Source organism: Lethenteron reissneri, chromosome 58 (genome assembly GCF_015708825.2).
Source record: "Lethenteron reissneri isolate LAM-NWPU_2019-01 chromosome 58, ASM1570882v1, whole genome shotgun sequence".
Classification (NCBI taxonomy): domain Eukaryota; kingdom Metazoa; phylum Chordata; class Hyperoartia; order Petromyzontiformes; family Petromyzontidae; genus Lethenteron; species Lethenteron reissneri.
The window spans coordinates 1,550,834-1,565,181 of record NC_083836.1 but is presented as its reverse complement, the minus strand read 5'-3'; the positions used below and the strand labels follow the sequence as shown (position 1 = coordinate 1,565,181).

The following is a 14,348-nucleotide window of genomic DNA, read 5'->3' as shown; positions in this document are numbered from 1 at the left end:
AACACCACGTGTCACACACACAACACGTGTCACACACACACACACCACGTGTCACACACACCACGTGTCACACACACAACACGTGTCACACACACACGCCAACACCACGTGTCACACACACAACACGTGTCACACACACAACACGTGTCACACACACAACACGTGTCACACACACCACGTGTCACACACACCACGTGTCACACACACCACGTGTCACACAACACGTGTCACACACACATACACAACACGTGTCACACACACACACCACGTTTCACACACAACACCACGTGTCACACACAACACCACGTGTCACACACAACACCACGTGTCACACACACAACACGTGTCACACACACACGCCAACACCACGTGTCACACACACCACGTGTCACACACACACAACACGTGTCACACACACACAACACGTGTCACACACACAACACGTGTCACACACACACAACACGTGTCACACACACACAACACGTGTCACACACACACAACACGTGTCACACACACACACACGTGTCACACACACACACACGTGTCACACAACACGTGTCACACACACAACACGTATCACACACACAACACGTGTCACACACAACACGTGTCACACACACACAGCACGTGTCACACTCACGTCACACACCACGTGCCGGACATCTCTGACCCCCCCCCCCCCGGCTCACCTCGCTGTACATTCGCAAAGCGCCCCACGGGCGGACGGCCCCAGGCTCTCGGCTTGCCGCGTGAGATATGAAGACGAACAATCTACGCCACTTTATTTTAAACAATCACAGCGGTGGCGTGTGGCTTTAACAGGCGGCGGGGGGTGGGTATATCTGTTACTAAACGACGTTTCGGGTAATATCCCTTTTTAAAAAAAAGCCCCGAGGGCAGAGTTGAGTTGTGAAGCGACATTCGACCACTCCCCTCTTGTCGTGCAACGCAAAGTGTAATGTTTAATCTTTAAACTCGCGGGTTCTACTTACTGTTGTTGTCAAACTTTGTCGACGACGTTTCGTGCGGCACTCGGGTGCAGTGTCGGGAAGTGGGAGGGGCGAAGCGGACCTTGCCCCGCCCCCTCCCCCGTTGTTGAGTTTCCCGCCAAAATCGTTAAAAAATTTGAGGTAAAAAAGGTTTCAGCACTAAAATTGTTTTTTTTTGGAGTTAAAGTCCATTGAGTTAAGAGGATCCTTTAGTACATCACTCCCGTCGGTTTTATAAACCCAAACGATAATTTGTTTTTTGTTTTTTTCGTAGAGTTCAACACAGGGGGACGAGGGGGGCGGAATGCCGGCGAAGCTCGGTGAGTCTTTCATAGAGACACTCACACACTCGCTGTGTCCCTGTGTTGTGTGTGTCTGTGTTGTGTGTCTGTGTACGTGTTGTGTGTGTATGTTGTGTATTGTGTGTGTCTGTGTATTGTCTGTGTTGTGTGTATGTGTTGTGTGTGTCTGTTGTGTATTGTGTGTGTCTGTGTTGTGTATTGTCTGTGTTGTGTGTGTCTGTGTCGTGTGTGTGTCTGTGTTGTGTGTGTCTGTGTTGTGTGTGTTGTGTGTGTCTGTGTTGTGTGTGTGTCTGTGTGTCTGCGTTGTGTGTGTCTGTGTTGTGTCTGTGTTGTGTGTGCGTTGTGTGTGTCTGTTGTGTGTGTTGTGTGTGTCTGTGTTGTGTGTGCGTTGTGTGTGTCTGTGTTGTGTGTGTGTTGTGTGTGTCTCTCTTGTGTGTCTCTCTTGTGTGTGTCTCTGTGTGTGTCTCTGTGTGTCTGTCTGTCTGTGTGTGTCTCTGTGTTGTGTTGTGTGTCTGTGAGTTTTTTTTATGTAAGTCAACTCTGCCTCAAATGAATGCGCCTGGTGCGGTGTGTGGTAAAGATCGCCGCCACTGGGGAGACAAAGGCGGCCGGGCGTGGTGCTGGCCACCCACCACCTCGGCCCTTAAATCGTTAAGGCTTTATATCATGCAATTATTATGCGTATTACAAACCCTTATCAGTGCTTTACTTATTACAAATACAGACCTTATTGGTCACCCCGTGCCCTTATAAATATCAACGTTTATCCGACAAGAGAGAAACACAAACAAATCAACACTTTTGTTGCCCCGTATTGAAACGGCTGTACGCCGTATGGACCTGCAAACTCAATCTTCCTGCACAAGAATTACGGGGTGAAGTGTGTTTGTTGACATATTTGTTATTATAGGGGGACTTTCTTGTCTTTGTTATCATTTGGAGAGTGGTTTCCAGGTGGTTTGCGCTGCATACTGCATCATCGTGTCCAGGATTTTTATTAAATGTTCACTGATGTATGAACGGCTTTCCCGTTTTACGTTTCCGCTGCGATGTATATTCCTTTACAAATTGTTTCTCTAGAATATTGTTAACATTTTTTATTTATCTTACACTCCTTTTTAGTCCCCTCCACCCTTGAAAAAAAATTCTGTTTAGGTCATTGAGCCCATCCCGGGTAGAAAAATAAAAATAAACCAAATTGTGAGCACAACATGTCATAGGTTGGTTTCCGGGGCCGGCTCGGCACGGCACGTTGCCAGTGGAAAACCAGCACGAATTACATTTGGCGGTTCACAGATCGTACAAAACAGCATTGATGTGCAATATTTACGTACATTTTGACATTAATTTGTTCATGTAGTTATATCGCCGTGATGAAAAAAAGTCCTTGCTTATACTGTACTTATAAATCAAAATTATGGCTCATGTCCGATTTTATCATCGGCGCGATGGAGTGCGTCGATTCATTGCAAATCGATCCATGGATCGATAAATGATGTGACAATGCCCCCTTCGTTTGATTGGCTAATATTAGCGAGATTGGTGATTCCTTCGCAGTCCACTTTTGTTGAACCGCAGCACCCGGTTTAACACGTAGGCTTTTGCGACCAATATCATCCATAATATAGTTTTTTTTGGGTTAGACCGCGTAAATATAAATGTGTCGTTAAACCCGCCACCACCCGACACAACCAATTAGTAATGTTTGTCACGTAAACAGAACGTGCCAATTCGTTGCTAGTACAGCACACCGGTGTGTTCGGAGAGCAAATCCACAACATTTACAATCTAAGTACGACGTTTCGCCAGTAATTACAACCAGCTTCATCAGGCAAAAGCCAGATTTGTGGATAAATCCTACCGTTTCACTCCTTAGAGGGGTAGATGTGATGATGTCACTTGTGAGCCCTTAACGTGTGAAGGGGGCATTAATGAATGCGTATAAATAACAACGGCTATCCATCGCCGGTTGTGTTACGGCGCCCTGTTGCGGTACTGCGTTGCAGGTAAGTGGCGAGGCCGTTGCGGCCCCTTCGCCGCACCGTCTCAGGACGGCGGTTGTGGCGTGTGGATCGACACGGCCCAGCGCAGGAGGAAGAGGCCGCCGCCGCAGTGGCCGCTTGACCCACGTGCCGGCGAGCCGGTGCCGCGACCCGGGGCCCGGCAAACGCGGATCTCGGCTTTCTTCATCACCAGCAGCGGAGCGGGGGCCGGAGAACCGGGTTAGTTTTCTGGTTAACCACGGTTGGCTTGGTGCAGTGTCGGGCATGGTGCCTCGGAGACCTTTGTTGGCACCTGCTCAAGGTGGCAAGGTGCTAATGTTGCTACACCAACCATTTAGAGTAAAACAAAATGCACAATTATTTTACCAAGAATTGGACAGACTGATACAGGATCCCCGATGCATACCTGGAATCGCTCCTAACTCTGCATGGTGCCCTCGCCCTAATCCCATTCTGCTTTTTTATTCTAAATCATGCGCGAATGTTACAGGGGAGTGAACCAAGTATCAAATATATAGAGATAATTAATGAGAACTATTTAAATGAGAGGGTAAAACACGACAGTTGAGCAAAGATTTTTTTGTTATCAAGACCGTGAATCGAGATAATTAATTGAATCGCTAGGTGTGATTGAATTGTTACACACCCAGTCGTCATGTTTCCTACACAGTCTAATTCCTCGTGCCGTTTTCATTTTGTCGTCCTATAGAAAGCTGCCACGAGGATGGAGATGGCGTCTGGCGAGCACCGAGCTGTTCGTCTGCCGGACGATGGAATGACGGGAACAGCGATGGTGGCGCATCGGACAAAATTGGCAGCGTGCGGGAGTTCGGCGGCCGTTCTTACTCCTCTTTCTCTAACGACCGCTCTCAGCGGCCGTTACCCGATGATGGTGACGGTGATCATGCCTGCCCTGTAGCGGAGTCTCGCTCAGAGTTTGGAAATGCGAGTGACCCCGCTGCTGTTCCGGTGAGAACGGAAACGCACCGGCGAGAAGGCAACGCCACCGGCGATGTAAACGGCTCATCCAGTCGGCCCGGCAGCTTTGACGCCAGCGGTGTCGACATGGAAGACAGCAACGGCTTCTCTCCGCTGAAAGCGAGATCTGCGTCGCATCCACACTTGTCATCTGAGAATTTCCAAAAACAGCGCAAGGTTGTTTCCCGTCCGTTTGGCCCGTGTATGGCGCCGGACCGCCCGGACGTCACCGCCACCGATGCCTTTAGCGATTCGGAGAACACGTTTAGCGGCGACGGTGGGTCGGATCGGACGGAGCCCGTGAGAGACGCGTCGTGGGAGGACTCGGAATGTGGCTCAGCTGCGCTGTTCACGCAGGACACGCAGGGCGCTCGCGTGATCGCGCACCGGAGGGTCCGACGCGGCCACGGATCTCCGCAAACGTTCCGCTCTCGGGAGCGGGCGCGTGGGAGCGTCCTGGAAGTCCTGGACGAAAACGTCACGTCCGATTGCGATGTGGAGGAGAGTGAGATGACGTCAAGTTGGCGGTCGAAGGACAAGAGGAGGAGAATCGCCGATCCGGAATCGCAGTCTCAGTCTGGGGCTATGTTCACGATGGATTCGCAGGGCAACAGAGTCATACATCACGGCTGTTTTGTGGAATATTAAGCATGTGATGACCTGTGGAATGAGCGATCAAAATCGACGCATGTAGATTAAACATGCGTTGAAGAATTTGCGTAGGAATTTATTGCGATTTATGAAAACTAACGGCCTTTGACCAAATTACCCAGCTAAGCAGGTTTGACCTTGGATACTGCTTGAATGAGGGAACACCATGCATACAAAAAAATTGCTATGGGCTGCTGGAGTTGGTTAAAAATCAAAATATAGGACCACGGATCTTGGGCAATTATCTGGCTGCCTTCCTACTTGTCTGGTTTCTTGCGACTCTGTGCACGTTACACATTCTTCAACTTTACACGTTACAAATTCTACACCTTCAACCTGCACTTCTCACCAGCATGGTGAGGTATAGCTAGATGACCCCCCCACCCACCTCCCGCTGGGTGAGGGGAAGACCCTCGTACAAAAGTTGACGAACAAAAATGGTCTTACCTATATACATTGAGCCTTTCGTGAAATTACATACGCAATCTTCATTGTTTACTGTTAATTGCAATTTTAATGCTGTAATGTTAATGCTGTTTATGACATTGAAAGTGATCTGTCAAGTGAATAAATATTTTACTGGTAGGAACCTCCTGGTTTCACCAGCCCACAGGGGATTATTGTGTCCGTCCGTCCGTCGTGCAGGGAGGGGAGGGTGGGGAGGGGCTGGGTGGGGGGTGGGAGGGGTGGGGCTGGGTGGGGAGGGGTTCGTCACCCCGTGGTGCCCTTATAAAACTCAACGTTTAACCTACTCACGCCGGCTTGTGCCCGCCCTCACAGTCGGACATATTTGCGGAATACACCACGCCGCCTGTTGACCCTGCAGCCATTGACCGAGCAACCCGACGTTCCGACCAGCTCCCTCCGCAGGAATGTGTTTGCTGCATTTTCTCACATCGGGCAGGGCATTTTTAAGTTGTGCTCACTGCGATTGTGAACTCCTCTGGGTGGTGGTGGTGGCGGCTATGCACGTGGCTGCCTGTAATCCACCACTTGTTTGGGCAGCGAGGGTTGGGTGGATCGCACAAATGTTGTGAAACTCCTTTCCTGTGGGCGTCATGGAGGAGCCCGTACCGTACCCTGTCTCGCCCAGAGGTCGTGGTACTGCTAAAATGTAGACACAACTGCCTGTATGAAATCGAGTGTTTCCCCCTCTCACAGTCGGTTTTTTTCCGAGTACCCTGGTTCCCTCCAACATGTAAACATTAATTGGCCAATAACACCTTACTATATAGAGGGCCGCAGAGCTTGGGCAGTTGTCAGCACCTGCTCGCCCCGTGGCTGCCTTCTCGCATGTCTGGTTCCACGTGCCTCTCAGACCTCTCTTCAAGATTGTGCACATTACAAAATTTCCAAGCAGTCTCCCGGCAATGTGTTCCAGCTCATGCGAAATGACCATGCTTATCGACTGATCCCTCTCTTTGCTCATGACTAAAGCTGCCGCTGGCTCTATCCCTGAGCTACTGCTCACCAGCACTGTTTCACTATTTTTTGGGATAAAGCGTCTTTCAATTTTGGCTTTGTTCGTCAAGTTAATTTGTTGAATTGGGGGAGAATTCAAGAGACCGTGATCGTCTCAATTGTAAGATTAAACAAATCAGTTGGTGATGCTGCATTGGCAGTGGTGCAAAATCGCAATTGCCTGTGCATGGCCTAACCCATGAATAAAATCAGTTATGAATCTTCATTCAAATTGATTGCGGGATTGAAAATGTAAATATTACTCGCGGCCGGCCGCTAGGGGGCGCTGTACCACAGCGGATAATGATGCCTCAGATGTTTTTAAAATCGCCACAATACTGCTGCGACATAGCTTCCGATACAAGGTCCACGATAATCATATCGTAGGTTTCGCCAACACATCGTGACATCGCGATAATCGTGGCTACATGTGTTCGTTTTATTCCCTAACAATATGAAATGACATAAAGCTCAATCATTTAGGCAAAAATATTACATCTACTTTTGAAGATGTCACGAATATCTCGATATCAGTTTCAAATTACTTTCTAATTGCTTTTCAAAAGCTTTAATACATCAGTGCATTGCGAAACATTTTCTGGAGTACGATATTAACATGGCTATTATAGCACCTCAATTTATTTTGTTATATTAATTGAGTCATTATTTTGAGTGGTAACTGACTGCAAATGTGTTCTAAGCATTATAGGTTGTATTATAGCTGGTAAAGTTATACGTTTTAAAGTTATACAGAATCGCGCTACGCGACGTCTCCGTGTCCAGCAAGGCACAGGAAACAAAACCTCTGAAAGGCAGCTACAAAGTTATTTGAAACTCAGATCACGATAATAGAAATATCTGGAAAATGGATATTGGATTGTGAAGATGTATGTCGCGGTAACCCAAACGCTCGTGAGGTCGATTGACCCTGTTTATGTTTTGAGAACTCCATGTGAGTCTATATTGTATCTCAAAGTTATGAACCACATAGTACGCTGTATCATTTCAGATATCACCAGGCTGGCGAGTGAGCGAGTGGATGGATTCAGGATTTTCTGTCTATATCTCAAACTATTAGCTACTTCGATCATTCGCCTATGGATCTCTGCACGAATGTTTTTAGTCTCTCCGCAAGTCTTTGGGTCGCTTGGCAAGTCTGTTGGTCTCTGTGCGAGTCTAAATCTCAAACCATGGACCACATCGTAACACCACTGCCTGCTTTCATCATTTGCCTATTGGTCACAACATGAGTCGTTGGATCTCTACGGCAGTCTGGATCTAAATAGTCGATTATGCGCCTCTATGTGGGTTTATTTCAACACCTTCTTGGTTCTTTCGGTAAAGTAACGTAGAAGGGAAATAATAAAATAATAAAAATAAAACTATAAAATAATTCTCACGACGTTTCGGCCACAACATAAGCAGCCGTCCTCAGGTGAAGAACAGGTCTGTCGGGAAGACGGCTGCTTGCGTTGTGGCCGAAACGTCGTGATAATTATTTTATTATGTTTTATTTTTATTTAATTATTTCCCTTCTACGTGACTTTACCGAAAGAACCAAGAAGATGAATCCCTGCAGTCACGAAAGCTTTAAATCGAAATTTATTTTAACACGTAGGCTTTCGCAACCAATATCATCCATAATACAGCTTTTTTGGGTTAGATCGCGTAATTAAATAAATGTGTGGTGAAACCCACGACCTCTCGACAGCCAATTAGTAAGGTTTGTCACGTGAACAGAACATGCCAATTCGTTACGAATACAGGACACCGGTTGGAGAGCTCTCCAACACATTTACAATCCGAGTACTCAGATATTTTCACGGAAAGGAAGGACTCAGATTGAGTACTCACGTTTACAATCTGAGTACTGCGATTGAGTACTCAGGTTGTAAATGTTGTGGCTTGGCTCTCCAACACACCGGTGTGCTGTACTAGTAACAAATTGGCATGTTCTGTTTACGTGCCAACCCTTATTAATTGGCTGTGTCGGGTGATGACGGGTTTAGCCACGCATTTTTATATGTACGCGATCTCACCCCCCCAAAAAAACAATTGAGTACGGTAGTGTGCCGGTAGATTTTCAGTATTTTGATTTTCAGTATTTTGAAAGTATAATTTATGTACGGTATTTTCAGCTATGGGAGGAAACCAGGGAACCCGGAAGAAACCCAGGCAGAGCAGAGGGAGAACGCTCATTCCACACAGGCACTCAATGTTGGGAATCGAACCCAGGCGCATTCTTGCCGTGATATGTAAGCGCTACAACCCGTGTCACCCGACTGTATTGGCTCTAATGTTGTAAATCCAATTGTTTCTCAACTACGTGGCCGGGTCAACTGAGGCCCTTTGCTCAAAAGGATTTTGTAAATTTGGATTTTCACCGCACGATCAGTAACTCCCGTTGCCCGAGTTTTCAACGTGGCAGAGAAAACTCATACGAGCACATTGACTGATGAATGACAGATGTATTTATGTGCGTACGCTATTGGTGCAGAGCGGTGGAATTCGAGACATTTCATACATTACCACGAGCCGTACGTTGTAGTCAAAATAGTCCCGGGGCATGTGGACACAAGAGTGGACCACACGGGCAAACAACCCCCCGCCCCCCACGGAGATCCATTTATAGATACCCCACTGACTTCGAAAGGTCGGATTAACTTTAGTCTCGACAGTCTGGTTAAATATTGTGGAAAGTGATGGCCTCACGCCTTACAGCGGCAGAGGAAAAGTGATACCAGGGATGGAGATTTGTGAATCTGGCCCTTGCCCACAAACACACACACAACTATTGCAAGAAAACGCCACGATACAAAGAGTTTTAGTGCTAGTTGTAAGTGTTTCCTGGCTCACCATGAAGACAAAAGCCAGAGACGGTTAACGTAGAGCAGTGACGCAAACAAAACAAATAGGAATAGGTGCAAAAACAACCACATTGCTGAAGAAAATAAAAATATTGGATAAACACAAATCATTATTTAAAAAAATAAATTTCGTGTCACGGAAATTGGCTTGGACAAGTTATTTATACAAAGCGTAATAAATTATATTTCGTAAACGTTAAAATAATGACCTCAGCTTTATTCATCAATGTCGGACAAAGCTCACTGGTGTTAAAAGGTTGCAATAAGTGCACTGAGATTGGCGATGTTGATGATGCGTAATTCCAACTGAATAATTTCCAGGCAAAATTTTGAGCATTTGGATGCTTTGCCCAATACTCGGTTACATTGCGTGCGTGTGTGTGTGTTTCAGCTTTGGGAGGAAACAGGAGAACGCGCAGGGAACCGATGCGGAACAGGAGGAGACACACAGACACGTCACACAGAAAGGCACCGGTGAATCAAAGCGAGGCCCCTCTTGCTGTGAGGTGCAAGCGTTGCCACTGCGCTGCCACCCAGCCACTCGGATGCAATAAGTGCATTGCGATCGGTGGGTGACGTTTATAGAATTTGAATTATGTTTTTTCTATGATCTCTCTCGTTTTAGTGTGGTATCTATAAACGGATCGCCATGTGTATATTATTCCTGTCTATAGACCGATTGCCATCTTGGTGAGAGATTTGTATTGGCTTGGTGTGGGCAAGAAAAAAACACGTGTCACTTTCCCTTTTGAGAGGTCAGGCGAGGACAAAAAAAATCTGGCCACGAGATGGAAATCAGGATTGCGTTTCTTTTTAAAGGCCCTTTATCCAGGAAGAAGATTGATCAGAGCCGTACGCTTCAATATGACAGTGCGTTGCAATGTTGAATAAAATTATTTTAAAAAAAATCCTTCACAGTTCTATCAAAATTTCACAAATCCAGGAAGAGCCTCACTTGTGAGTCTCAGTGCTCATTCTCAGGAGGGCTTTGTTACATTCTGACAATATTTCTTGGCATATTTGTAAGAAGCAGGACAAGAATTAAATTAAAAAGGGGCTCTTTAGAGAGGGACCCTTCCGTCAGCAGTGGCGTGAGCAGGCATTAGGAGGACTGCATCAAGTTGGGATGTTTTGGCCGATTTCAATTGTGAAATGAGCGTGGGAGGAAAACCGGAACACCCAGGAGAACCCCACCACGCGTTCGAGGGGAGAACGCAAAAAAAACTCCACTACACAGACTGGTTCACTGGGCCCACTTGCTGTACTGCCACCAACGTTTATTAGCATTAAGTTTAACACAATTCCGGTAACAGATCGCAGTTGCTGCCACCCAAACGCATGCTCATTTCTGGACTGTGGGTTACACTCGTGGGTGGATGGGTGAGTGATTGGATGAGAGGGTGCGTGGACGAATGAGTGGGTGGGCGATTGAATGAGTGGGTGGGTCAAGGTTTCCACCTTTCCCACAAACTAAACCCGGACACTATTCTCAGTCAGCATGAACTCTATTAGATCTCGGTACAAATTAATATCCTACCAACTCGTAAACAAGGATACCAACTCTGGCTCTGTTCGGGCCAAACCTGGGACCGGTGGCAACGCGAGTGGAGAGCTTGACACGCAAGAGGAAATTCCCGTTTGAATGTGGAGATTAACCTGCGTGCCCCGGGCTGAATGTGTAGATGTTGGGACGTGATAATCGTGGGTCGGGCAGGAGCAAGTCGTGTTACCTGACCGCATTCAAATACGTCGTGGATTGATTCGTTAGTTTGCGTCAGCGATGCTCGCTTTTGAAATTTGTCACGCATTAAAAGCAGTTTGGAAAATCGATAGTGCGGATAAAGAAACGTGTACAGTACGTATCTTGATCAAACAAATTTCACTGTGGCCAGGTGGCTCGGCAGTCTAGCTAGCAGCTCGCAAATCGGAGTTCATATCCTGGTTGCGGGTTGACGCAGCCCATCATCATTCCTCGTATTGGGTCGATAAAGTACCAATGTGTGAGAGGGGGGGGCGTGGTAGATTCGGCCCCGCCATAGGAATGTGAAATTTCCACCACCGGCTCAGGGTCTGTAAACAGGGAGATGGGACCCGCCTGGAGCAGGGAATCACTCTCACTCGACGTCGATATGATACTGCTCACTTTTACCAACCGGTACTGACCAGCGTGGTGAAGTACAATGTAGTGCAATCACGACACGCAGGGCACGGGTAGACCCTTATCCAGCAATGGATTGACAAAGGAGCCGTTGTACCCGTACATAAAGGGACAAGGTACGCATGCAATTTGAAACCCGTGTCGACTTCACAACAGCTACAAGGATCTGGCAGAAGGGAAGCGATGCCGAGGTGTGGTGGTGGCATCTGCAACGTTCGCCGCGGTGACCTCTTGACCTTAACTCAGACGGGCGGCGGCGGTGGCGATGCACGTGTCTGCCCGTAATCCAGCACCCGTGGAGGAGGCTCCGATGAGGTTGTCGTACCCCTTGGCCCTGCCAGGAGGAGGAAGGCGCGACAGCGAACGAAGAGATGCACGCGCACGTGCACGATCTTGTGCCTCCTCTCGCGCGCGTGGGGGTTTCTCCAGGAGCTACGGGTTTTCCCTGCCACACGTAGACACAGTGATGAATTGGCTTCGTTTGTAATCTTAATACATAAATGGATCGCAGAATTTGGGCAGTTGTTGGCAAACAGCTGCTGCAGCTGCCTTGTAGCCTTTTCTGCGATTCCACAGCGATCGTGAGATGGTATTTGCAAGAACGACGCAAACTCTAAATTATGCTATACGCATGTGTCCTTCCAAACATCCAGATATTTGGGACGACATGGATTTGAGGTCCCGGTCAATAAAGTTGTCGAAGCGCTATGCTGCGAGCGACTAATTCTGTCCAATCACAGCCACTTACGATCAGCGCCGCGAGTGTGAAAGCATCACACGGGCGCCACCAGTGGCCGCTACGGACCAACACCCCACTTTGAAAAAAGGGCACTCAACTCGGGAGAATTGGTTTGGGTTTGCTTTGAATCGTCATCGTAATCATCAGCCGTGATCATTCCACTGGTGGATGAACGCACCGTCGCCACCTGATGGTTTTGCATCGTGTAAATACGTATAGAGGAATACATAAATTAATCAATCCATCCTAGAATCTGACCCCAAATGCCAGCGGAACAATGAACGCTTCATTCGAGACCCAAATATTGAACAGCTCCTGGCCTTTGGCATTCCTCCTCCAAGAAAATGGTGGAAGCATCGACCGCATCAGGAAATCAACAGGTTTGGTGGGCGCATCTCCTTCGTAAATGGAACGTTAAAGACAAGCCACAACGGTGTGATTGTGGTCATGCAAAACTAAAACTATGGACCATACAATAAACCCATAGAGATCTACAGAGATACATCGAGATACTTAGAGACAAATATAGATACTGCTACACAGAGACACACGGAGATACAATACAGACAGAGATACATTAAAGACAATCCACAGAGTGATTGTGACCATGCAAGCCATAACTCTGGACCATACAGCTAACCCATAGAGACCTACAGAGATACTTAGAGACAAATGGAGATACATAGGGGCACATAAAGATAAATTCATAGAAACAAATATAGATACTGCTACACAGAGAGACACAGAGATGCATAGAGACACACAGAGATACATTAAACGACAATCCAGAGTGCGATTGTAGGCATGCGACCCAAACTATAGACCACACGGTAAATCACTGCAGTCTTCGCTCCTTCAATCGAGGAACGGCAAAACTTCGCGAACTCCTGAAGCCCTCCCGCTGTGGTCCGCAGCAGACCTCGACATCGGCTCCTGGACCATACAATTGCTCCAGCCATCATTCGCAAGAATAAGAGTCCATATAATTCTAGATTTGAAGCTTTCGTGACTGCAAGTATTCATATTCTTAGGTTTTTTCGGTAAAGTCATGTAGGTACATTTTTTAATTCATTTATTTTACTTTTATTAATTAAATTTTTTACCTCCGTGACTTTACCGAAAAAACCTAAGAATAAGAGTCCATATAATAAATCCCATCAGCACGTCATCGCTGCGGTCCTCACCGTGGCGTTCCAAGCCGGTGGGAGACACGGAACACCGACTCCAGTGTCTGGCCAAATGCCCCCCGAGTCGGGACAATGTCCCAGGACATTGCGCTTTGTGACAGACTCAATCAATGGGACTTTTCAATTCAATCGGAAATGTGACACCGGCAATTGAGAACGTTGACTTTGAACACGCACCATCATCTCGTGCTCGTCTTTGTGAGAATAGATGTCACACTTTGTACGTTGTACAAACATAGGACGTGAACTTATTTTTGTACCAGCTACCAAGTATTGTTTTTATTGACCCACAGACCCAGAAAGTACGATTGGCTGATCTCATGATTTATGCTGAGAGGGGTGGGGGAGTCTGATACATCTTCTCCGTGAACGTGTGTTTAACCACGTGTGTGGGGAGCGGTGGCGCAGTGATTAGCGCACCGCGCAACAAACCGGACCCATACTTATAGGTTTTTTCGGTAAAGTATCAATACAGTATTGTATTGATAGTATTGTATTGATACAGCAATTCTGTATTGATACAGTACATTTAGCTGTGACGGTCCCACCTGATGACGGAGACTTGTGTTGCCTCCGAAACGTCGTGATTTATTATTTTATGTCTACTAGTACGTATATTATTTTATTATTTACTTATTTTTTACCTACGTGAATCCTTGCAGTCACGAAAGCTTCAAATCTAGAAACGGGACCCACCCGAGTTCGATTCCCGCTCACAGCCTAATCGGTGATGAATATCTAAATCTGTCCTGGGCCTCCCCGAGATCGACTCAGCCTTAAATGAGAAAGTACCTGGTTGCAGTGTGTAAACATCACCACTGGGACGTTTGGCTTTCCCGGGTCAAAAGTTTAAATCAATCAAAGAAATCACACCACACATCTTACATTAAAACATCTTACGTTAAATACATCTTATATTAAACATATATTACAGTAAACACATATTATCTTAAGAACATCTTACATTAAACACATCTTACATTAAATCATCTTACATTAAACGCATCTTACAG

The 14,348-nt window shown here is 46.8% G+C and overlaps 1 protein-coding gene across 2 annotated transcripts; it reads left to right on the top strand.

The window, feature by feature from the left end:
• Positions 1 to 818: 818 nt before the first annotated feature.
• On the top strand, positions 819 to 5,423 carry LOC133357410 (uncharacterized). 2 transcript variants are annotated; one of them, XM_061575336.1, is made up of 4 exons: positions 819 to 832; positions 1,264 to 1,309; positions 3,298 to 3,513; positions 4,004 to 5,423. In XM_061575336.1, exons 2-4 carry the CDS (start codon positions 1,294 to 1,296, stop codon positions 4,918 to 4,920), a joined length of 1,149 nt encoding a protein of 382 aa, XP_061431320.1. In that variant the 5' UTR covers positions 819 to 832; positions 1,264 to 1,293; the 3' UTR covers positions 4,921 to 5,423. The 2 variants fall into 2 exon arrangements, with proteins under 2 accessions (XP_061431320.1, XP_061431319.1); XM_061575335.1 differs by lacking the exon at positions 819 to 832 and adding an exon at positions 843 to 1,130.
• The last annotated feature ends 8,925 nt before the right edge of the window (positions 5,424 to 14,348 follow it).